The sequence below is a fragment of the Podarcis gaigeae genome (genome assembly GCF_964106915.1).
Source record: "Podarcis gaigeae genome assembly, chromosome: 6".
NCBI lineage: Eukaryota > Metazoa > Chordata > Lepidosauria > Squamata > Lacertidae > Podarcis > Podarcis gaigeae.
Genome location: NC_139682.1, coordinates 59,594,182 through 59,619,033, shown reverse-complemented (window position 1 = coordinate 59,619,033; position 24,852 = coordinate 59,594,182). Strand labels below are relative to the sequence as shown.

Here is a 24,852-nt window from a genome sequence, read left to right as displayed (position 1 = left end):
TCTGTGAAATAGCTATTTCCTGGTTCCCACAATAGTTTCAGAAATATCCCTGGGTCCTAAAAGGTGGGAGCCACTGGTTTCCACAGCAATAATTTAGCGACAGGGTTCTTTCATACCTTGACCTCCAGCAGAAGAAGTCCATGCTGTTGTAGCTTGCAGCCATTGTGCCGCCACGTGCACAGGGGCAGGAACAAGGGTTTCCTTCAGCTCCACAGTAGACACAATTCCACCTGTCCAGCTGATTATCATCAGTTTTCGTATTCTTGTATTTAAGATGGGGAACCAAGGCTAAGAGATCATGGCTTGGCTAAGACTAGTACTAGATGGTATAGTAGCACTCACTGGACCTCCCAAGAGCTGAGTTGCTCCTGCTTACTGGGAGCCAACCTAGCAGTTCAAAAGCATGTCAAAGTGCAAGTAGATAAATAGGTACTGCTCCAGCGGGAAGGTAAACGGTGTTTCCATGCGCTGCTCTGGTTTCGCCAGAAGTGGCTTAGTCATGCTGGCCACATGACCTGGAAAAACTGTCTGCGGACAAATGTCAGCTTCCTCGGCCAATAAAGTGAGATGAGCACCACAACTCCAGAGTTGTCTGCAACTGGATTTAACTGTCCGGGGTCCTTTACCTTTACTGGGAGGGAAAAAGCAACACAACGGTGATGTTGGTGGGCTGTAAACACACCAATGAAGCCAATGCATTTGCATTGCACAAAGTTTCGCCCTTCTACATGGTCTGCTACTGGCTAAAACTATCTTAGTACAAGATGTCTGTCCAGTGATCCCTGACTGTTGACCATACAACCTAGGGCTGTTGGGAGTTGGAGACCAAAAACATCTGGAGAGGTGCTGGTTCCCAGTCAGTCAGGTCAGTCTGTTGCCAAAGCAAAATCTAACCCATGCAATACTGAACAGAAGGCAAGCAGGGTGACTTCTCTGACTCCTTAGGCAGCGGTCAGAGCTGCTGAAACTACCACCGGTCCAAACATGTCAGGAACAGAAGACATCCTCCATAGTAAATGTTTTTAATTTCTTTATGAAAAGTGCTTTGATTTGTAGTGGCAGAAAACCCCTTAGAAATATCATGAAGGAAAAGATCCTTTACTGTTTCACAAAAGTGAAAACAGGAAGGAAATATTCTAATTCAGAAAGCGGCTGTTCTCCACACTCATACCCGCCCCCTTGGTACAGTGAGTGATTAGGTCATCTCCTTCCTGCATCTTTGTGGGCGTGATATATAATATATGCAAACTTTGCCCTTATTTCAGAAACTTTAGCCAAGAGGGCGGGTGTGGCTGCTGTAGTGGAGCTGCATAAAGTTTCCCTTGACACACAGCAGACTGTTCTGACATAAGAACACCTAGAAGGGTTTGAAGATGTTGCTCCAGCTGCTCTCTGTCCTCTGGGAGGCCTTGTCCCTGCAGGTCGCTCTGGTGTTTCTGGCAACATTTCTACTTATTGCTGATTACAAGAAACAGATTGGTCCAAGGAATTTCCCCCCAGGGCCCAGGCCTCTTCCCTTTGTGGGTAACATGCTGCATACGGATTTCAAGAAACCTCATATTTCAGTAGGAAAGGTAAGGATGGAGGAAAGGGCTTTAGGGTGGTGTGGGAAGTTTCTACCTATAAGGTGCCCAGCCAAGTGGGCACAAAATTGAGAAGATCCATTTGGGGGTACCAGCTTTGGGCCTCACTCACTACCTAACAGCTATTTGTAACAAATTTGTGTCCTTAACTCCCATTTGCTTTCTATGGCTGGCAGAATATTGTGGGTGTCGGTGTGTATGTATGTGTTGTTGTACATTGCCCTACCTTCACTCTACCTTTATCTTTGCAACAGCTTTGTGTGGTAGACTAGGCTAAGTTATAGGTAAAGGTAAAGGGACCCCTGACCATTAGGTCCAGTCGTGACTGACTCTGGGGTTGTGGCACTCATCTTGCTTTATTGGCTGAGGGAGCCGCGTACAGCTTCCAGGTCATGTGGCCAGCATGACTAAATCACTTCTGGCGAACCAGAGCAGTGAACAGAAACACCGTTTACCTTCCCGCCGGATTGGTACCTATTTATCTACTTGCACTTTGATGTACTTTCAAACTGCTAGGTTGGCAGGAGCAGGGACTGAAACATGGGAGTTCACCCTGTCACAGGGATTCGAACCGCCGACCGTCTGATCGGCAAGCCCTAGGCTCTGTGTTTTAACCCACAGCGCCACCCATGTCCCTAGGCTAAGTTACTACATGCAAATAAGCAGCAAGTCTTGTGAATAGATTTCAGGTGAAGAATGGAGGGGGCCTGTCCATTTACAGCCCCTGGAAACCATTTTGGCAACTCTTATGTCCCTGATATATTTGACGGCAATCAAAGTTTCCTTCTTCTATACAGGCATTCAAGAAACCTCAGGTACACAAACCTAAAAACTCAATTCTTTCTCACTCTCCCTCCAGTCTGCCAACAGATTAATGTATAACATATTAGATAGGATATTATATATTCTTCCTCCATCTCCATTCGGGTTCTAGGGCTGCTCAGTGATGCTAATACTCCAGTGACACATAATGTGGCATTTTTGTGCTGGTGACAAAAAAGATCAGGGAGAAGAACCTGGACAAAATTGCAGTAAACTGTAAGGGGGATTCAGAGGTCTAATCTGGAAAAAAAAAACCTATGTTGTGTGGAGCCCCCAAACTACACATGAGTCTGCACTTTATAGTTTTGACAATTCAGGCAGTGACTCTGTTTTTTATATACAATTATATAGATATGTTGATACATCTTCTCCTGATAGTATTTTGTAATGGACTTTGGCTAGTACACTAAAGCTTATTCACCATACTGTCTCCATTCAGCTTGTAGAAAAATATGGCAAAGTATTCGGCCTTCGTTATGGAAGCACAAGGGTTGTGGCTGTGAATGGATTACACCTGGTGAAAGAGGCTCTTGTCCATCAGGGAGAATATTTTGTAGATCGACCAAAAGCCCCTGTTGTTGATAAGTTATTTGGGTCACTTGGTAAGTTTCCGTTACTATGGTCAATGATTTGGATAATTAAAATTCCTTTTTTAATGATATGCACTGATTGCTAAATCTACTTACTTGCTGTACGTACTTATTACTCCTTCCCATCTAGGGCTGGTCTTCTCTAATGGTCTCATCTGGAAACAACAAAGACGGTTTGCCTTATCAACACTCAGAAACTTTGGTTTGGGCAAAAGGTCTTTAGAAGAAAGAATACAGGAGGAAAGCCGTTACTTAAAGGAAGCAATAGAAGCTGAGAAAGGTGAGAACCAGAATCAATAAACCTGGGGAATATTTACACTGCTATTTTCTATGAACAAGATCAAAAATACATTAGCCAGGGTGCGAAGCTCTGTGGCATTATTTATTCATGTAAATGTAGCTCTGCTTGGACTGGAATGACCCTGTGATGGCAAAGGAGGTGTTGGTAGGAAGCTCTTTGTGGTGCACAAAAGTTCTAGTGTGAAGCTTTGTGCTGGAACCTCAAGGCCACTGAACTAGAACAGACTTAAGAACAATGATGGAGTGTTTGGGCTGAGAAGGTGTGCAGATTTTGATTATTTTGACAACCAGCATCACAAATAGAATAGGGTTTGAAGTGCAATCATTTTGCTATATTTAGGTATATACTATCTTTGAGACTGTCCTTACCCTTTTTGACAGCCATTGTTACAGAATAATCCTTACTGTGGAATAATCCTTGTCTATGGAGAATATAAATGCTCACTTGAAGATATAAATGGGCCGCAGTCCTGGGTGTCCCAGGTTAAATTTCAAGATATGATGTTAATATGAAATGCTTTCTTCGGCTAAAACAAATTCTGCCTCATCAACACGCAACCACTTTCCCCACTTTCTGTTTTTGTTATATGGAAGCTAGAAGCACCCAAATTCCTTCTGCACCATTTTCTCTCTCTCCCCAGGGCAGCCATTTGACCCTCACTTTCAGATTAATAATGCTGTTTCAAATATCATCTGTTCCATCACTTTTGGGGACCGCTTTGATTACCATGACAGTCGTTTCCAGAAGCTACTGCACTTGCTCGATGAGGCATTGCTTCTTCAGGGAAGTGTTTGGAGTATGGTAGGTCTTCTCTGAGTTCTTCTGCATCTAACCACAACACAATTGCTTGGGCTCCAGTCACATTCCCACATTATTGCTGACTGTGAAATCATTTTCTTTGGTCCTCCTGTTTCTTCATGTTCAGATTTCTGTTTTCCCCGTCCTGTTCATTCAAGCATCTTGTTCCATCCATTTTCCTTTTCCCCCTAGCATTGTTTATTAAAGCACTGAATATGTAAAGGTTGGGATGTGTTCAGTAACGTAAAGTGGGAGGCCGAATCATGTGTTACAGCACAGATCATATTTTTAATGGGGAGAATAACATGTGTGGCTGAATAAAATCAAGGTGTGTGAACAGAGTGAGGCCATCACAAATTATATACATAGAGTGAGCTGCCATTGTTCTGTCCCAGCTTCTGCCAACCTAGCACTTCGAAAGAATACAAGTAGATAAATAGGTACTGTTGTGGCAGGAAAGTAAAGGCATTTCTGTACACTCTGGCACTCATCATGGTGACCTTTTGCACCAGAAGTGGTTTATTCATGCTGGCCACATGACCCAGAAAGCTGTTTGTGGAGAAATGCCAGCTCCCTCGGCCTGAAAAGCAAGATGAATGCTGCATCCCATAGTCACCTTTGACTGGACTTAACTGTCCAGGGGTCCTTTGCCTTTACATGGATTAATTCTACACATACACCACTTACAATCTGTGTGTGAAGATGCATATCATTAAAGGGAAAATCTACATATTCGTGAGATGAGCTGACATTGATACATACAATTTTCAAAATGGTAATCATCTTCATGGGAATTACAAGATGTGCTTGTAGAACTAACCACAATGTTGCCATTTGATTTGCAATCTGTACATTCTAACCAAGAAGTGAAGACATTGCCATGGGGTCCCATCGTAAGCAGTGGTGAGTGCAATATTTGCTCTGGTTCCAAGAGAGTCTGCCATCTTTGAGCCTGTGCACACCAGCCTTTATTACTGCTAGCCTATTTCCCATGACAGCAGCATGATGTGAATGTTTTTGAGAGGGTTTTCCCTTCACATATGTGATGTTAGTGTTTGTTTCCTCAGCTGTACAATACCATTCCCTCTGTCATGAAATACCTGCCAGGGCCCCATCATACACTTTTTAAAAAATGGGAGCAGTTGAAATCCTTTGTGAGAGGAATCATTGAAAAACACAAAGAAGACTGGAACCCATCTGAACCCAGAGACTTCATAGATGCCTACTTAAATGAAATGGCCAAGGTAAGAGAAATAAAGGACAAAATGTATATGTATATATTTAATAATAAAATAGTAGCAGAAGGCAAAGAAACAATATTAAAACCAGAACTAGTCTTGTGGTTTGTCTGAGTTGCCCCTAATGGCTGACCACATTTCAATATTTCCATTGAGTTTATGACTTCAGACAAAACATATTTCTGCATGAACAGGTCAATATATTTTGTGGTGAGACACCTCCTCACTTGTTCACTGCTGGGATTTCACCACTTGTCTGTGGTTTGTGAGAGCAAACAGTTGACATGACTAAAAGAATCACTGCCTCAGTTGTCTGAATAAACCTCCTCTAGGGCTTTGGCGTCCTTGACCAGAACAAACCCATACTTTATGCCAGCATCAGTGATTCACAGGACTGTTGCCTTGAGCTTCCTAAATCCTGGACACTCTTCAGGAGTAGAGCCCTTGCATCCCCTAGTGATCTCTTGACATGTGGGTCTGACAGTAGGATGGTATTTTTAATGGCTGCTTAACTCCCTGGTGCATTTCTGTTTTAAGGAGGATTCTGCTTCCAGTTTCCATGAAGAAAACCTTCTACATTCAGCACTGGATTTATTTCTTGCTGGAACGGAAACAACTTCTACAACCCTGCGTTGGGGTTTGCTTTATATGGCCATTTATCCAGATATTCAAGGTAGAACTGTAGTTGGCTCATTTGTCTTTCATTACTTTGGGTTGTACATAAGAAAGGCCTACTGAAAGCAAACATCAATATGTAATACTATCATTAGATGCTGAAAAGGTCTTTGACAAAATATATAAACAGAATATGGTGGCTGTACTAAACTAATGGTGGCTGTATTTCCTTTGGAATGCAAAAAATGGATTAAAATATCATATGATTCACCCTCATCTAGAGTAAAAGTAAATGCCATGTTTTCTGCTACTATAGAGGAACTAGACGGGGATGTCCACTTTCACCTTTGTTTTTCAATATTTGCATGGAACCCTTAGCTTGCGCTATTAGACAACATAGGTACTGTTGATCTATGGAGACATACATAATTCAGTTTAATACAAATTGGTTTCATCTGCAGATGATATTCTTTTGTTTATTTCTAAATCCTCATTTGCTGATGCAGATCATAGGTGCCTTTCCTAAAATATCCGGATACTCTGTTGACTGGTCCAAATGAAAATGGATTCCAATAAGTGAAAACTTGGTTACCTATTCATTTAAGGAGTATCAATTCTGTATCTGCTCAAATCCGTTAAATATTATAGATGGGCCGTCCCTACAGATCTTAGAAAAAGTCTATCCTTGTGTTGATGGGAGATTTTATTTTGTTTGCAGCAAAAGTCCAAGCGGAAATAGATTCTGTGATTGGCCAGTCTCGCCAGCCAGCGATGGATGACAGGGACAGAATGCCATACACCAATGCAGTTGTTCATGAAATTCAAAGAATAAGCAACATTATACCTTTGAATGTGCCTCGGTTGACAACAAAGGACACTACACTGGCTGGGTTTCATATTCCCAAAGTAAACATTAAGAAGATATACCTTTCTCAAAAGCCTTTCCTCTTCTCTTGAGATGTGAAAACCTGATGCCAAAGTTCTAAGTCAGGGATAGCCAGTGTGCTGCTCCCAAGATGCTGTTGAACTCCTTCTGCTTGAGCCAGCATGGCCACTGGGCAGGGTCTGGGGTGTTCTTTGGGCACTTCAAGATCTGGAGTGGAGGGAAGGGGTTATGGCTAGATAGACATTTGGTTATTTCCAACTCCTGCAAAAATGGATTCCAAGCGCATTCTGTACCATTTGTATGGATAGCTAGTTACTTTTCGCTTTTTTAAAAATGACCATTACTAATAACCCAAACTGCAACACCTGGCATCTGGTGTTTCCTATCCTACTTTGAATATAGTCATACCTCGGATTGAATACGCTTCGAGTTGAGCGTGTTCGAGTTGCGCTCCGTGGCAAGCTGGAAGTAATGGAGTGTGTTACTTCTGGGTTTCGCCGCCAGTGTGCTGCTCCCAAGATGCTGTTGAACTCCTTCTGCTTGAGCCAGCAGGGCCACTGGGCAGGGTCTGGGGTGTTCTTTGGGCACATCAAGATCTGGAGTGGAGGGAAGGGGTTATGGCTAGATAGACATTTGGTTATTTCCAACTCCTGGCAAAAATGGATTCCAAGTGCAGTCTGTACCATTTGCATGGATAGCTAGTTTCTTTTTTAATGACCATTGCTAATAACCCAAACTGCTTGACATCTGGTGCTTCCTATCCTACTTTGAATATATTTTAAAATCTAACCTGTGTTTTCAAAACATCCTTTCTGAGTTGGACTTGGATCTAGGAAGCTTAATACAGCTATAGTTGCACAGATCTAAACACAAAGAATTCTCTGCTCGTTCCAATCTGCCGTCTTCTTTGCTTCTTTTTTGTCAGGGAAGCTTCTTGGCCACCAACTTGACCTCACTGCACTTTGACGAGGATGAGTGGGAAACACCCAATGTGTTTAATCCTGGTCATTTCCTAGAGAATGGTCAGTTCAGGAAAAGGGAAGCGTTCCTGCCATTCTCTGCAGGTAACAAAAGTTGATCCATGGCTCCTTAGAATTGCAACAGAGACTGCATGATGATGGCTTGGTTGCTTGGAGCCTGGTGTACTACAGGGGTCGCCTCCCTATTGGGGCCTGTGGTCACATTTGGGATTGGGAGGAAGTACTGTGGATGCAGGGGACGCGGGTGGCCCTGTGGGTTAAACCACAGAGCCTAGGACTTGCTGATCGGAAGGTTGGTGGTTTGAATCCCCACGATGGGGTGAGTTCCTGTTGCTCGGTCCCTGCTCCTGCCAACTTCCTACTAAATAGATGGATTTTGTCAGGGGACTGATTTATAAATCCGGGGACTGTGCCCGAGAAACGGGGATATCTGGTAACCTTACCATAGGAGGTGTGAAGTTAAACAAAATGGTGTTTCTATACTCTTCCCCTCCCCCCCCAAGTAAGCCATGTGGATTTTTGAGGGAATATTTGCAGACATTTTTCTCAGGTGCCGTAAGTGGCACAGGTGCTCCAGAAGTGGACAACAGCTGATGTATTTTTTCATAGTTTCCCCAAGGAAGAGAAACCCACTTCCATCTTGAATTTGAACTGTTTGCCCACACCCTTAGCTAAGATATATGCAGATTAGGTAGATTCCTAATAAAATATAATTCAAATTGGGTTTTTTCTCCAAAACTGCATATGAGATAAATTTATGTAACTCAATTATAGCTATTCCAAATTCAGTAAAACCATGATCATATTTGTTCAGTGTTCCCATTTGCTTGACTAGGAAGTAGGACCGACTTCTATATTTATTTTGCAACAACATAAATATTTTTTAAATTATTTGGTCTGCCCGTGTTGTTTAAATTGTGCCACTCTTCACAGTAGCAAAAGCTCTCGACTGAAACAGTCTTTTTCTCCCCCACCTCCTTCTAGGAAAGCGAGCTTGTCTGGGAGAGCGGCTGGCGAGGACCGAGCTCTTCATTTTCTTCACTGCCCTAATTCAGAAGTTCACATTCCAGGCTCCAAAGGATGTGACATTAAGCTGTGAATTTAGGATAGGTCTGACCGTGTCTCCCCTGCCATACCGGATATGTGCATTCTCTCGCTAAGAGGGCCCACTTTACATCATTGCCATTTCTTCAATAAGTAGGATTAATTTATGGTGTAGGAACAGAACTTTGGCTTAATCCTAATTGATTGATTTGAATAACAGAATTTGAATGAGGGGGTGGAGCGGAGATAGCAAACAAGAAGTGAAACTAGACAGAGTCCTGTTTTCCTTTCCTCCCTCACAATGCAGTAGTTTCAATGTTTCAACTTCCTTCTTAATCTAGCTGAGTAGACTTGTGTACATTGTAAGGTTAGTTAACTATCCAGGCAATTATCTTTGAGTGCCTGGACTTTAGCCCAACTCCTAGCCTTTGACATCCATCCACCCACCCTTATTTGCAGAGAACAGTTTCTATGGAATACCTGTCTCAGGTGTGTCCAGGCAAGTTAACACAGACAACTGGAATTAGCAGCTCTTTAGGACCCTGGGGTTTTTTCTTTCACCAGGTGTCCCAAACATCTCAGATTGGCTGAAAGCATAGAAGCAGGTGTTGCTTGTTTTACTCTCTCTTTCCTTGGGAGGGAGCACAAATGGCTTGCTGCTTTTACCCCCTTTCCTTTAAGGAAGGTCAAGACAATGGTGGGGTCCCCTAGCTGACACTGGTCCAGTTCAAAAGAGTGTAGAGCACACATCTTCCTGCGTAGCTCTGACGCGTCTTGTCCAGGAGGAAGACAGCTGGTAGGTGCTGCTGCTGCAGGGGGGCTCCAAAATGGGGGGCTCCTGGGAGGTTGTGGGCTTATGCTGGCCCTAGCAGTGGTGAGAAAAAGGCATTGCTTTCCTTGTAAGGGTATGTGTGATCACAACTGAAGACAAAAATCTAATGGAATGCCCAGCATGTTTATAAAATCAAAATGCAAAGTTTTATTGTTCTTCTAAATATCCTAAGGTAAGGTAAAAAGGTAAAGGACCCCTGGATGATTAAGTCCAGTGGAATTTGACAATGGGATGCGCCACTCATCTCTGCTTTCAGGTTGCTCAAAGTTGGATTGTAGTCAATGGATTTTCCACAGGTTGTATTGTTTTTCAGAAGCATTATTGTTGTGATTCAATAAACATAGTGGATAACAAGGTTAAAACCGAGTCTGCAAAGTGATTTCCATAAAAATAGTTAAAAGTGGCAATTTGGCTGTTAGTGGGAAATTGCAAGTTTAAACCACAAGGGAGTATTAGTTCCACGTTATACTGCAACATCATATGCCATAAGCATAGCAATTGCTAAAGACTGACTGATTTTGTAGCTCTGTTTCATTTCTAATTAATGAATGGTGTTCTAAAGTGAAATTCCCACAGCCAGGCTCTATTCCGTTAAGCTAAAAGGAACACAAACAATTGTAAAAGATGGACCATTTACTGGGACTACTGGCTTGTTACTCAGAGGGATTTAGATAGAAATAGCTTGTAGCTGCAAACATGAAATATCTTAACAAGTAAGGACCAGGATTTGGGAAGACCTTTCTTTCTTGGCCTGACTTTTCATTTTAGTGCAGAGTTCTTCAATCACGGGTCTCTGTATGTTGCTGTACTACAACTCCCATCATCCACACCTGGCTTAATCAATGAGCAAGGATGATTGGAGCTGTAATCCAGCAACATTTGAGGCTACTTTAGCATGCATTGCTGTCATTCACAGGGCAAGCAGCAATGTCACTCTGAAGACATGCCCTCTTTCTATCAATACTACTGAGTGCAGCTTTACAAAGTCCAGTTGAAAAAGTTGAAGCAGATGTTTAGTGGGGCTGTTGTGCCTGCACTTCTTGGAGAGTCTTGGGCTAGATGCATATTTGTCCTGAGCCAACCTCTGCTGTAGTGTTTTTTGGAAGAAGGAACACAGTCTCTTAAGCCTTTTGAACAAATATTATTGAATAATGAGGGTGTGGATAAAGGTTGACTCTCAGCTCTTTATAAAATTATATTGGGTACCACTGTAGGTGGATGTGCTGGGGTCAAGCTCTGCAGTTTTCCCTAGATGACAGAGATGGGGAAGGGTTGTGGGGAAAGTCACCTCATAAACCAATCTTTGTTTCTGTGAGGGAATTACCTTTACTACACAGCTGAAATTTAACACCCAAGCATTTGGCCCACAGTGCATCAGTTTCTTCCCCCGTGTATTTGTCACCAGGTGGGCATGTATTGATACACATGGTGGGATTGTTTGAGGGTCGAATGCTTTGGGGAGAAGTTGTTTCTAGAAATTTCTAAAATCATGCAACAGGATGCAGTCCTTTACCCCAAGTTTGGTACCATTGAATCTGTTCAAAGATCCAAATAAGGTTTTAAAGAATGAGGAACTTATCATTCATCTTTTTCTTGTGATTGGGTGGACAATAACGAAAGCTTGGGAGGATCTGATTTACTGGCATCTTAAATTCTGGCATATAGCATTTTGCTAGAGAATGTTTTTCATAAACTAGTTATTGCGTGATGGGGCAATTGGGGAAAAAAGTCAAATTGCAGCCATTTGCTTTTGGGGTGGGGGGTATAGTGGATTAATTTGCTGAAATGGGAATGTATAAACGTGTACTGCTGTTTGTTTACAGAAAGCACTTTGAGTTTTGAGTGGTTAAATATTTAATTCTAGTATGTTCCCTAGTAGCTCTCATGGGGTTGGTTAATTTTGGTCACATAAGAAGTACTAAGTCACAGGCTCCGTTTTGTGTGAGTTCACTGTGATGACACAGCATTGGAAGATGGGTGAGTAATCTGTTAGGAACCCTGCAGGAGACAGTGTCAGAAATCCTTTCTGGACGCTGCTGGAAGTACAGCAGCGAATGCTTCTTTCTATGAAGGAGAGAGAGAGAGAGAGAGAGAGAGAGAGAGTGCAATGCATCAGTTAATGAGAGCTCTCGGAAGGCAGCTGAGCTGAAGACTGCTGGAACTTGAAAGCCATCTCTTCAAAGAGCTGTGCAGCCTAGGTAAAGTACAGGTTGAGTGCAAAGCTGGAAGAGGGAGAGGCACAGTTCGACTGAATGTTTAAGCAAGCAACTGTAGTACTCTGCAGCTAAGTGAAGCTATGCCCATGTGTCTTGTAAATATTCTGCGTATATTTTTCTTTTTATCATCTGTTCTGCAAATAAAGCTTTAGAATATTTAATGAGGGTCTGGTCAATGCTTTAATTCCTAAAGGGGAGTCAGTGTTACATATGGTTTAGCTTCTGAGCTGCTAAATATCGCTACTCTGCAACAGGTTTCCCTCTATTCCAAGTCATGTATCCATGGTAGGGACTGGAGGAAAAATGACCCCTGGGAGGAGTGCAGAGAAAAGAAGTGCCATGGTGCATCTGAAGCAACAGAACTGGATGCCTTCATCTGCCTCAGCTGCAACAAGACATGTCTCTCCCACATCAATCTCTACAGCCACAGCAGCCACTTTCGCCTTCCAATAGCTTGACCTCACCCCCAAAGCGCAATCCTCCATTGTCTTCTGAGACAGATGGATGCCAGCCAACATTTGAACATACAGATGGACAGGGGCATGGCAAGATAGTAAAAGTTTTTAACTTCTTTCAAGTTCTCCATCCTTGATCTAGTCAGTTTGTGACTGAGGCACAGGATCAGTTCTACCATTGGGCTGCGTGAGGTGACATATACTGGCAGGAGGTGCTGATAGCAGGAAGACTTTAGCGAACAGCAGGCCCCTACTCCCACGACAAGGAAACTTCAAGGCATGCTCTTCTGCCAACCCGAAGAAGAAGAAGAAAGCATTTCCTTCTCTTCCACTTGTTGCTCCACTCTGTCTGGATGCTTACATGCAGCTGCTGCTTGGCCACGCTGAGAGGGACTCAGGGATGGGTGTCTGGCCACTGTGGCAAGTCAGGTGTCTGGGCAGGCAAGGCCTGGGGCCTGGACAAGCGCACAAAGCTCTCTGAGGCATATTGGCTGGAAGTGAGAGGGGTGGAGGCAAGTAGGCAGACAAGCAAGCATCGTTGGCACCTGGATGAGCTCAGCTCCTGTAGGTGTGCATCTCACCTAGCAAGCCTCACTGACTGAGCTTGGAAGGGAAGAAATGGAGTTCCTGGTTTCAGGGCCCAGTCTACCTCTGACTACCGGCAGTGCCATTTTCTCATTTGCCTCAGACAGCAAGATGTCTTGAGCCAGGCCTGCCGAGGCAAAATTTAACCTATGCAGTATAGAACAGAAGGCCATTGAATTGACTCCTCTGACCCCTTATCAAGATATCAGTCCAAAGGTCTCAGGAACAGGATCATATTCCACGGCAGAAGTTAATTATTTATGCACAGGGCACAGACTTTGAAGAGAATTCTAGAAATGTCAGGAAGGATACTTACCGTAGTTTTCTTCCGCAGAATAGTGAAAACAAGAAGGAAATATTCTGACTGAGAAAGCTACGCTTCCCCCTAGGAAGAGTTACTCATTAAGTCATCTCCCTTCTGCCTCTTTGTGGGCATGATGTATAATATGGTTACCAGATTTTTTTCAATGAATCCGGGGACACTTTTTTTTTTTTTTTTTGAAGCTGAGTAGCAAGAGGGAGTCAGTAGTGGGGATGGTGAGGCAAAAGACCCCGGGCCCAAGCATACATGCATATTGTATAAAGGTGCAAAGCTCTTCTTTCACACCCTGTGAAACATAAATGCACAGAGTTTTTTAAAAAATGGGCAACGGCTGGCCGGCTGCGACTCCCGAGCCTCCCCTGATCAGTCAATAAAAGGGGGAAGGGGACAGGAGATTGCACAAGGCACATCATATGCGCACAAGACACATCATATGGGGGCTTCCAGCGAGGAAAAAATGTCGGGTGCCATGGCAGCGAGCAGCTCTTGAAGCCAGCCAGAACCAACTGTGCTACCAGACTGGCTCCGGGCTGCTGAGGCTGCTGCTGCCACATTTCCCGGGGACAGATTTACAAATCTGGGGACATTCCGTGGACAGAATTTGTCCGGTGAAAGATTTGCAAATCCGGGGACAGTCCCCGGGAACCGAGGATGTCTGGTAACCCTAATGTATAATGATGTGTGGAAACTTTGCCCTCAGTTCTTACAGGAACATTAGCCAAGAGGGCAGGTGTGGCTTCTCTACCTGCATGAGATTTTGGATTCCTTTGACAGATAGCAATCCATTCTGACAAAGGAAGGCTAGAAGGGTTTGAAGATGCTGCTCCAACTGCTCTCTGTCCTCTGGGAGGCCTTGTCCCTGCAGGTCATTTTGGTGTTTCTGGCTACATTTCTAGTTCTTACCGATTGCAAGAAACAGATTCACCCAAGGAATTTCCCCCAGGGCCCAGGCCTCTTTCTTTTCTGGGTAATATGCTACATATAAATAAGAAGCCCCATTTGAAACTATGCAAGGTAAGGATGAGGAATCATGACATGAGTTTAGCCCGACATTGCACTGTATAGGAGTGTAAGAGCTTCACTGGAGGTTAAGGCTAAGATGCCCCCCCCCCCAAATCTAGCATCCTTAGACTGGTAAGCCAGATGTCTCTGAGAAGACCACAAACAGGGCACAAAGACAGATGCCTATACTGTCGTTTGTTCCCAACATCAGGTATCCAGATATGTATTGCCTCTGAACACAGGATCTATTTTACCCAACAGTTATTTATAACAATTCTGTACCCACAATTGCCTTTAAAGGTTGGATGGTTCTTTGCATGTTTCATTAGTAGGTTTTTCATGCCACTTTTGCCTTTATCCTTTGGTTACCAGACGTTCCTGGTTCTCGGGGACAGCCCCCAGGTTTACCAATCTGTCCCCAGACAAAATCCATCCATGGAATGTCTCCAGATTTCATGTAATCTCCCCGGATTAATCATATGCCTGGGGACTTCCGGACCCTCCCCAGAGCCTGAAGCAATCATCCACTCTCTGTCAGCTCTGCAAACAGCCCTGTTCTTCCTGCTTGCTTGCTTGCTTGAGCCAGAGAGGCAAGGCTGCTCTTTGGACTGGCAGAGCTGAGTTGCAGGGAAGAAGCCTCCCTGCATGACATCTCTGCAGTCTACCCTGTCTCTCCTGCTTGCTCATGAGGAAGAAGGAGCATTTTTTCATGCTTTAAAGCCCCCTTTGCTGCATTCTGCCGGCTTGTGAGCTGAGCTACCAAGCCAGCAGAAAGCAGGATGCTGCCTTGAGCCTTCCCTTGACTCTCCCAGACAGAGGCTGTTGCTTCAAAGTTAAGGGGGGGGGGGGAATTGTCTTGCCTCTTTTGCTCCATTCTGCATGTTTGTGAGCTACATTGGACTGCCTTCCCTCCCTCCCTCCTCTCTGTGTTATTGTCTGTCTCCCCATTTTTTTCCTCCTTACCCATAAACTCTTCCCAATTCTCCCTTGGTCTTTTCACATATTTGGTTCCCCAACCCTATACATCATTATGTGCTGCTGCTTCATTTTTCTTCCCTTGCACCCAAAAAATAAAAGGGGAGGAATGTTTTATGTTTGTTTTGGGGGTGTTTATGTTGGTTTCCCTCCAAACAGCTTTCCTGTTCCCTTCTTATTAAGAAATGAACCTTAAAAAAATAAAATGAACCTTAAAAAAAATTAAAAGAGGCTACGTCTGCTTGCTTGCCTTCCTCCCCTTTGATAAAAAGGGAGAGATTGGTGGGATGGGGCCTGGAGGGGTACCTTTACAATAGGTGTAAATGGAGCAGGGAAGCCTTATGTTCTTTTAAGTTGTGGCTGCTCTTGTTGAGGTACCTCCATTGCAGGGGGTTGACCTAGATGCCCCTCAGAGGTCCTTTCCAAATCTATGATTCTGTGATCATCCCACAGTCGTATTCTCAAACTCCCCTGATGCCTGCGCAGGAGACGCCCACAGGCGAGCAGGGCAGCAGCAGGAGGAAGGGGTTTCTGCTAATGCTTACTCCTGAGTAAGCCTGTAGGGGATCACAGTGCAAGGAGAGAGAGTGAGGGAGTGGAAGCACGGCTAGCACTCCAAGAAAGCAGGCCAGGACCCAGAGGAAGACCGCACAACAGAGGAGACCACAGAAGATATTACTTCTTAATTTTTTAAAATAACTTTATACACACACACAAAAATTTATTGTTTGTTTGCTTGTTTGCTTGTTTGTTTGTTTGTTTAAAGTGTCCCTGGATTCATTGAAAAAAATCTGGTAACCTTACTTTATCCTCTAACTCTGTCCTGGAAAAGGTCCAGAGGTACAAGCCAATTACCGGTATCTGCTTGGACAAGGCAGCAACCAGCTAGATCTCTCCTAGCTCCTCAGTCCAGAGGCAGTTTGCTTTCCCCTTAGGCACAAGAGGACAGCACAATATGAAGGAGCTTAGAAGATGCAGTGTGGGTGAGGGGAGTCCCTAGCCCTTCCCACAAACTCAATCCCAGACTTCAGGTCTTAATTAGGAATTATCATCATATTTAAAAAAAACAAAATAGAAATTATTCTTCCTCACTCTCCATCCAGTTTACTGAAAAATACGGCAATGTCTTCAGCCTTCAGATTGGAAGCATGTGGATTGTAGTTGTGAATGGATTCCATCTGATGAAAGAGGCTCTTGTCCATCAGGGCGAAAACTTTACAGATCGTCCAAAAGCCCCAGTTGCCAATGAAATATTTAGGTAATTGGGTGAGGGGGTTTTTTAATATGGGCAATTATTTAAATGATTAAAATTTCTCAAGTTTAAATTTTCAAGGCTGATGAGATCTTTCCTTCATTTGTATTTGTATTTCTTCAATCTGGTTTGAAGAGTATGAATTAGGTAGATTCCCATTTAAATGTAAGCAAAATTGAATTTCCCTCCATCCGTACACACAATAGAAATCTATGTACCTGAAATGTGTCTATTCCAAAATCCTAGAAACATTATCAAAGCTGTTCAGTGTTCCCATTTGCCTGACTGGCAAAATGAGATTCACTGTAGCTCTCCACTAGCACAGTCTATTCTCCCTCTCCGCTATGAAAGCAAGCTTGCCCTGGAGAGCAGTTGGTGAGGACTGAGTTTTTCCTTTTCTTTGCTGTCCTGATTCAGAAGTTTGCTCTCGAGGCTCCAAAGGATGCGATGTTAAGCCTTCGCTTTAGGCTGGGAGTTACGTTGTCCCCGCTGCCGTAAAAGGTGTGTGCATTCTGTCGCTAAGGTGGGGGAACATATTTTATGCTGTTTTATTTTAAGTAGGTTTAGCAGGATTACCTCCTCAGTTTTTGTTCTTATTGCCCATTGGTTCCAATTACCAATGTCTTTTCATGATAACGGTAGTCAGTTGAAAGTGACCATGGTTAGTTAGAAACAGACATGCAGTGCTAGCTTAAGCATGTCTACCCAAAAGTCCCAGGTAAGTAGGCTTAGGGTGCTGCTTAGTCCAAAAAGACTTTAAAGCTGCTCTTCTCCGAAGCAGCAAACTGTGGAAGTAAAAGACTCTTTACTTAGCCATGCTAGATGTTTATATATCCGGTACTTAGAATCATGGAATTGGAGTGTTGGAAGGGCTCCCATGGGTCCAACCCCCTGCAATGCAGGAATCAAACTTGTAGTGCATTGAGGATGATCCAAGGGGATGGGAGGCAAGCGCTACATGCTAAGCAAAATACACACAAACACTGTAATTTATCAGTGCTGACATATTTATTATACAATTAGTTCGGCGCAAACTCTTGCGCCGTTTAAAATAAGCATTCTCAACATTCAGAGCAATTTATCTAACTTGCTTGGAACAAACTGTCCAGTGGAGCATGCTCAGATTTGTATACAGTGGTACCTCGGGTTAAGAACTTAATTCGTTCTGGAGGTCTGTTCATAACCTGAAACTGTTAACCTGAAGCATCACTTTAGCTAATGGGGCCTCCCACTGCCGCCGCGCTGCTGGAGCACGATTTCTGTTCTCATCCTGAAGCAAAGTTCTTAACCTGAGGTACTATTTCTGGGTTAGCGGAGTCTGTAACCTGAAGCGTATGTAACCTGAAGTGTCTGTAATCCGAGTTACCACTGTACAATTTAAAAAGTGCATTGGACCCCTGTAGAGCTGCTAGAAGTTCTCCTTTTCAGCAAGTACTGAGTTATTTTCTCTGATTTTATGTATTAAACAGGATTTATATACTGCTTAATCATAAAAAAACCAAGCAGTTTACAGAAAGTTTGTGTTATGTACTCAGTGGCCCGGACTAGGATTCTGTGCCCCTCTGTTCCGATTCGATACATGATATCCAATCAAATAGCATTGTCAGGGCTTGGGTTACTGGCATTGGCTCTTAAGCTCTGAGTTACGATTCGCAGCTTGGGGGTTTAGACAGCCAATCATGTTGAGAGTGTGAGTGGCCCAGGCCTTTAGAAATATGTACATTATTAGTTGCTTTGCCCCTGTTGCTCTGTTCTGTTTGCTCAATAAAGTCTTTTGCTGTAATCACTACGTCTCACCTCGTAGAAACTCACGTATACTTCAGCATGCATTCAAATTAGTGCATTAACATGTAACATGGAAACAGTGTGCCCTACTTTAATGAGAACACTGTTGTAGGACAGGACTGCAGAGCTCAAATGCTAGTGCTACTAAAGTGTGTGTGTCCTATATGGAAACTGTATGGCCATAGCTCAGTGCTGGTGCATCTGGATTGCATGCAGAAGGCACCAGATTCTATCTCCAGGTATGTAGGGAAATATCCCTTGCCTGCCAGTGAAATGCTTGCCTGAATACAGCTATTGTGTTCCCAATCTGTTGTTCCAGTCTGCAGGGAAGTCCAGGGCTGGCAGCCTCAGACCCCTGGGCTGGCTGTGGCTCTCCTGCTTGTTCTGTGCCACCCTTGGGCTATGCCCCTCTCCAGGCGACATTGCTCACTGGCTGTGCTGTTCAAACTTGGAGAGCTTTTGCTTGGTTAGAATGTGTACTTTAATTGAGATATACTGTAGTGCCTTTTGTTTGCCCTGATGAAGCAATGTGTCTGACTTTTGCAGAGCTGGAATGCAGCCCACTGTGCAAAAGTAACAGAGGTTTCTACGCACCCATTACTTTGTTGGTTTGCAAGCTACTACATGCCTCCTGTATCACTGACCCGGGAGCAGGAAATTCTGCTCAGGGGTAACAGCATGACAGCCTTTGTAACAGCAGATCCCCACCCTCCCCGCCCACAGGGTGGTGAATACAGTGAATACAGTGCTTTCTGTATTCAAGCCAAGCCATTTTTGTCTGTGCTTGCTTACTTGTTCTGTAGAAAGCTAGCAGTTTCAATAATTAAGACATTTTACTGCAAGCAGATTATGAGTCATGGTGACATTATAAAGAGGCTTAGCAGCTACAAACATGTTTCTGGCTACTCAGAAGCTGGCTACATTACTTCTTCCAGATGTTGCTTAACCACCCACATTTTAGGTGGGAGAGCAAGTGTGGAGGGACTGCATCACACTTGTAGAAACCTAGGCCACAAAGCACTGACAGAGGTGAGTGCATGCATAAACAGAGGTTCAGTGACCCAAGATAACATGGCACAAGCATTCATCCAATGGCAATGCTCTGATGGCTCCATCTTGTTTGATGAAAACAAGAAAACGTCTTGTTATGATCTGCTTAGTTGCTGTAAAGCTCCTGTAGGATACATGGATTCAATACAAAGGAGGCACATGACAAAGTTTACAGTTACTGGTGTACTGTGCTTCTGAGGCGCTTAATAATACTTATTTTCTGCAGCTCTCACAAATTAGTGTGTTTTGTAGTTTTGGGAGTAAACATTAGGCTGCAGCTGGTAGGAGTATGCAGTGGGTTTGACAAGACTGCAACACAAAGGGTGACACTGCTGATAAAATAACCAGAGACCACAAAATTAATGTCAAAAGGTTTTAATGTGAATATAAAAGAATATTTCTTGAATCAAGAGTAAAACCATGTTTACAAATTAGTGCAATTTCTTCCTCTATTTCTATATAGCCCATTTGCTTTGCACAGGATCAGACTTGTACACGTCAAATAGATTAGACCCCGGCAAGTTTAACAGCAAACTCAAAGTCAGGCTATTTATCCTTACTGAAGAAAAAACATTGGTATTGCTTACATTATGTGAATCCAAGCAAATGGTTATTGTAGAAAAGAACACTTTTTATTAATATAAAGTAAAAGCAGTATTGAACTAAAACTTTTCATTAATTCTACTGCATGTTTTAGTCTGGTCGCGTTCTTACAGAAACTTGTCTAAATGTATGCATGATTTTTAAAAGTTAGTGAAATCACATATCCCATAATTAGCCATAGTGTCAATTCATAAATTGTTATACAAACAAAGTGCTTTTACTCTAATGAAAATAAACATGCAATCAATACAGGGAACAAAGTGTTTAAGCACCACTTGAGGTTTTTACACAATCCCCACTGAAAAGAATGGAGATTGTGTGGGAGTAGTGATAGGTTTTGTCAATGATTGCCAAACACTGTACAACTTACTAAGCAGTAATTGCAGCCCAAACCTGATTAAAATATGACTGCAAGGTTTTGCAGGACCAACACTTGGTGAACCAGTTTCTATGCTACATTTTTAATTAATGAAGAGTTACCGATGAAGGGTGATTGCAAGTCTCCATCAGCTCAAGTAAGTCTGCATCTGACATCAATTAATATTAGTTTATTAGAGAGACTGCTTTTTCAGTCATAGTGTGTATGCATCAACATTTTCATCCCATCTAAGCACAGCACATTTTAAGGACTTAACATAGATAAGTAACTCCTTTGCATTATGTTCAAATCAAAGAAATATTCCACACTAAGGCTGCAATCCTATACATACTTACATGAGAGTAAGTACCATTGAACTCAGTGGGGCTTACTTCTGAGTAGACATGTATAGTATTGCCCTGTAAGCAAAACAAAAGAGATACTAACTCAACTCATAGTTAAATAAAATCAGGAGAATCAAAATTCTGAATTCAATTGCTGGTGATCAAATATCTGCATTTTATTACTCAAAGGAGGTAGTTTAAGTTTAGAAACTAACACCAAGTAGTCCACCACAAATTCAGTTGCACACAATTAATTACTACATAAAATTGCTATGGCTGCAGATTCACAAGTTTACCTGTGCAATGATTGAGCTGCTATGCCTCCATGGACACTCAGTGCAATCCAGTAGCATGAAAAGATGCACATAAAGGGGTTGCCCACACATTTCCTCTGGCCAAACAGCCAAGCCTAGGAGCTGGGTATATAGCCTGTGAATGGCCAGGTCACATAGGTGGCAATGGGCACAATTTAGCAACAATTCTACCAGGATAGCTGAAAAATCTCTCTCTCTCTCCTTTTAGATTAATCCTTGTGAAGTTCAGCATCCTGAAAGATGGCTGCAAAATGGTAAGTGGTAACATTTTCTTAAACAACTTTGGACTAAATAGAACACATAGTAGTAAATATGCTTCTCTGCCAAAAAAACTCCCCATCGAGTTCTTCCATAGATGTCTAATTGAATTCACTGACATAGCTACTTTGTCTCTTAGTTCCTTAAAGAGCTCAAACTTTCTAAGATTACAGGGGATGTGGCCCTCTGCTGACAGAACACTCTTGTTAATCCAGTAGATTGTGAGCAGAAAGTGAGGGCAGATGAGATTTAAGATTCCCCTCTTCCTTCTGCAATCCCTCCAGAGGATTGGGAGGTCCTTTGGACTAGTACTTGAAAGTGGCATAGGGGACTGAAGGAGGAATATGTGGAAATAAACTTCTGCTCCCATGTACTCATAGGAGCTTTCACAAGATCAAAGGCCCTTCCATCAGCCAGAGGACATGACTGGCTTCAATCCATGGAATTTGTAATTAAAAATAATGTTACCACCATCATTCTCTTCCATCTAATAGAGCAGTGATGGCCAAACCTGGCCCTCCAGCTGTTTTGGGACTACAATTCCCACCATCCCTGATCACTGGTTCTGTTAGCTAGGGATGATAGGAGTTGTAGTCCCAAAACAGCTGGAGGGCCAAGTTTGGCCATCACTGTAATAGAGCAATGCCAAACTACCAAAGAAAAGTAATTTAAGATAAAGTACAGCCATATTTTCCTGGCTCTTTGACATGGAGGTAGACAGTACCAAGACACATATGCAGCAGAGTTGCATCAGCTAGCATCCAACTCAGCCGCTCAAGTTAGCTGACACCAAGTCCCATAGAAATTAGTCAGTCCTGGCTATTTTTTTTAAAAATCACTGCTTACAACAGAATGTACAGCACAATCTAAACTATGCCCACTTGGAATGGCACTTGGACTGCAGTTTTAGTTGTTACTAACTTGAGATGGATTGGGGCCTTGATGATGACTTTCCTGTACTAGCAGTAGTTGTCATACAGAACACACTATAAATTAAAGCCACTGAAGAAAAGCATCATATGTTTGTGAATTGTTATCTGTGGAGACTACTCACTGCGACCATATTTGATTACAACAATATAGTATAGTATCAAAACATTAAGCAACGTGCTACAAAACTTGTATTCACCATTTCTCCCTACAAATTCAGACCAGGGAAAAAGTTACCAAAAACACAAGTCAGCAGGTTGAACAGAACAGTAAGAGCTTAATACCAAGGAGGTAGTCAACAGACATGAAATCTTGAAAAACAGCTTGAAAGACTGAAGGCTCAGACAGTAGCACACTATAACTTTACAGTGCTGGTATTAAGTATAGCACGTCATTAAAAGACAGAATTGTTAGACATTTGTAGTATCAGTTTCCACATAAAAGCATGTAATACTGTAGTCACATCATCAGATATTTTAGGCCAGTTTTAATAAAATGCTAAAAATTTTGAAGTCTAAGCTGCAGTTATTGATTATGTTAGTCCTCACCCCACCAAAAAAACCCCTGCAACTCAGATTTCAGATTTCATTTTATTTGCAGTAATGTTCAAGGCTGCATTACATTTTATAAACATAATTCTGGCCCATGTGCAAGTAACTTTTTAAACACACAGTCCACCTTAAAAAATAACCATGCATTCCACCCTGTGAACATGCACTTAAGTCTGCTCTTTGTGTCTGGAATTACTGCTAGCGGCCTAAATAATAATGTGCCTCAATTTTTAAAATTACAAAATGACTAATTGCAGCACAAAGTACAATGGTCTACTTCATCAGATGCACAAAGTAAACAGCACACACAAACAACTGTGAGAGTCTTCCCTACTGCTTTTGTTCTCTGACCTGATAATGATAGTTTTTAAATGTTAATAGCATTTTGGAAGGCTTTAAAAGCAACCCTAGCAGCTTCTTACTAGGTAACTTTCTCCAGCGACTCACTTTTCTCTGGAATAGACTTCAAGCTCTTATTCTGCAAAAGATACAACAACAAATGTTGTCTACCTAATGCCATCAAGTTACTCCCTTGGAGCTCAACCCAGTACCTAGCCGTACCACAATGGAGGGCTAGACACACAAGTGTCTGGGGCATCTGCAGCCAATCCTCAGGAGCAGCATAGGATCAGAGCTTTCCTCTCACTGCACCACAGCTGAACACACTGCATCCCTGCATGAGCAGGACATTACACAGCAGAGACAAAAGCACACACCACTCAGTAGTCTGGGCTCAAAACCTACTAAGGAGACTTCAGTCAAGGTTAATTTTGCAACCTTTAAAAAGGCTGTAATTTTACATTTTTTAAAATAAAGACATCACTAGTTGAGTGCAAATACATAGACATTTTGTCTTTCCTGAATCCTTTTCATTACATAAAATGGCGATTTAAGGCTGCAGTCCAAACCCTGGCCACGGGGCAGCAGAACCTAATGGAGTAGCAGTCCCATTGTTATATCTATAGCCCAGCAGGCAAAGAGCTGTCTCAGCTTGGGGCTGGTGAAATGATTGAGTCCTCACCAGGCCCAATGATGTCACATCAAGGCAGTGTGGCTGGCTTGGATTCCAGTTCCTTCCAGGCCAGCTAGCTCAGCTCTTCCCCACAACACTCTTTTTCAGGGTTTTCTACCACCCAGTGACCCCACTGACGACACTCCTAGCTCCCTCCTCCAACCACCCCCAGGGGTGTTTGGACTGCAGCCCCAATAGTTATTACAAAACTGATTGGAAGTCCAATAAAGCTTGAATGGACTTGAATGGCAGAACTGCAGCATTAGGTGGACAGTCCTGAAATTAGTAAATCATTTTGGTTACAATTTGCTTGCAGTCAAAAATCCCTCATGCCATGAATGCTGAAAAATAATGACGGATTTTCTAATTTGGTCCTTGTTATTTTTGTAAAGTAGCAGAAGGCCCGGGGGGGGGGGGTTACTTTTCTTTGTGCAGATGACAGTCATAAAAATGTACTCCCACTAAAATCAGTACACATCCTAGACTAAAACATTAAATAGGATGCCAATTTTGGTATTTCTATATACATTATGAAGACAAATAAAACTCCTTTCGAGCTGTGCTTATCGACACATACCTCAGATCCGTTTAAAATCAAGAAAAGTAATTTGACATATGTTGCTTTTTATAGTCATCGCTGGCCAAATCAAATTTACCAGCCTTATGGGTCTCAGATGTAAAATAGCTGATGCCCAGCATCACAATCACACTCTTCGTCAGGTAGTTAAAAACAAAAGTTACAAAATAAGTTAAGGACACTTTAGTGCACGAATATCCTCTGTGGTTTAATCTGATGTTGCAGGTGGTACTTTAACAGAAAGATTCCTTCGGGTATTGGTCACGTGCCGTTGCTGTGCAAGGAAAGAGCGCCCGGGTGTGCAGGGACCAGCGTCTTTGTAGGCAGCATTCCCACTTAGGAGTCTAGATTCCATGCCCAGTTTATGAAACGCTAAGCTCTGGAATGAAGCAAGATTAAACATGATTCCTTGCATTCCTTCCTGAAAACAGTTAAGAGATTCTGGCAGCTATTATAGCCACTATTACTCAAAATTATTATTCATACCATTTTCTGAAAGAAATCATACAAAGTAGGACATTAAAGGTAAAGGTACGCCTGACCTATAGGCCGAGGGAGCCAGCGTTTGTCCACA

The 24,852-nt window shown here is 42.8% G+C and overlaps 2 protein-coding genes across 6 annotated transcripts in view; one reads left to right on the top strand and one right to left on the bottom strand.

Moving 5' to 3' along the window:
• The first annotated feature begins 509 nt into the window (after nt 1–509).
• LOC310846386 (cytochrome P450 2J4-like) lies at nt 510–10,051 on the top strand. Its single transcript, XM_083742792.1, has 9 exons — nt 510–1,574; nt 2,845–3,007; nt 3,126–3,275; nt 3,937–4,097; nt 5,162–5,338; nt 5,870–6,005; nt 6,666–6,853; nt 7,759–7,897; nt 8,798–10,051. Exons 1-9 carry the CDS (start codon nt 1,374–1,376, stop codon nt 8,971–8,973), a joined length of 1,491 nt encoding a protein of 496 aa, XP_083598918.1. The 5' UTR covers nt 510–1,373; the 3' UTR covers nt 8,974–10,051.
• Nucleotides 10,052–19,690: 9,639 nt separating this feature from the next.
• Nucleotides 19,691–24,852, bottom strand: part of HOOK1 (hook microtubule tethering protein 1) — a 31,372-nt gene continuing 26,210 nt past the window's right edge. For 2 of the 5 annotated variants that reach the window (XM_083742740.1, XM_083742741.1), the window contains exon 22: nt 19,691–24,657. In XM_083742740.1, the coding sequence (XP_083598866.1) occupies nt 24,487–24,657 (171 nt within the window). In that variant the 3' untranslated portion in view covers nt 19,691–24,486. The remainder of the gene's footprint in view (nt 24,658–24,852) is intronic. The other 3 variants (XR_014565261.1, XR_014565262.1, XR_014565263.1) reach the window with 3 other exon arrangements.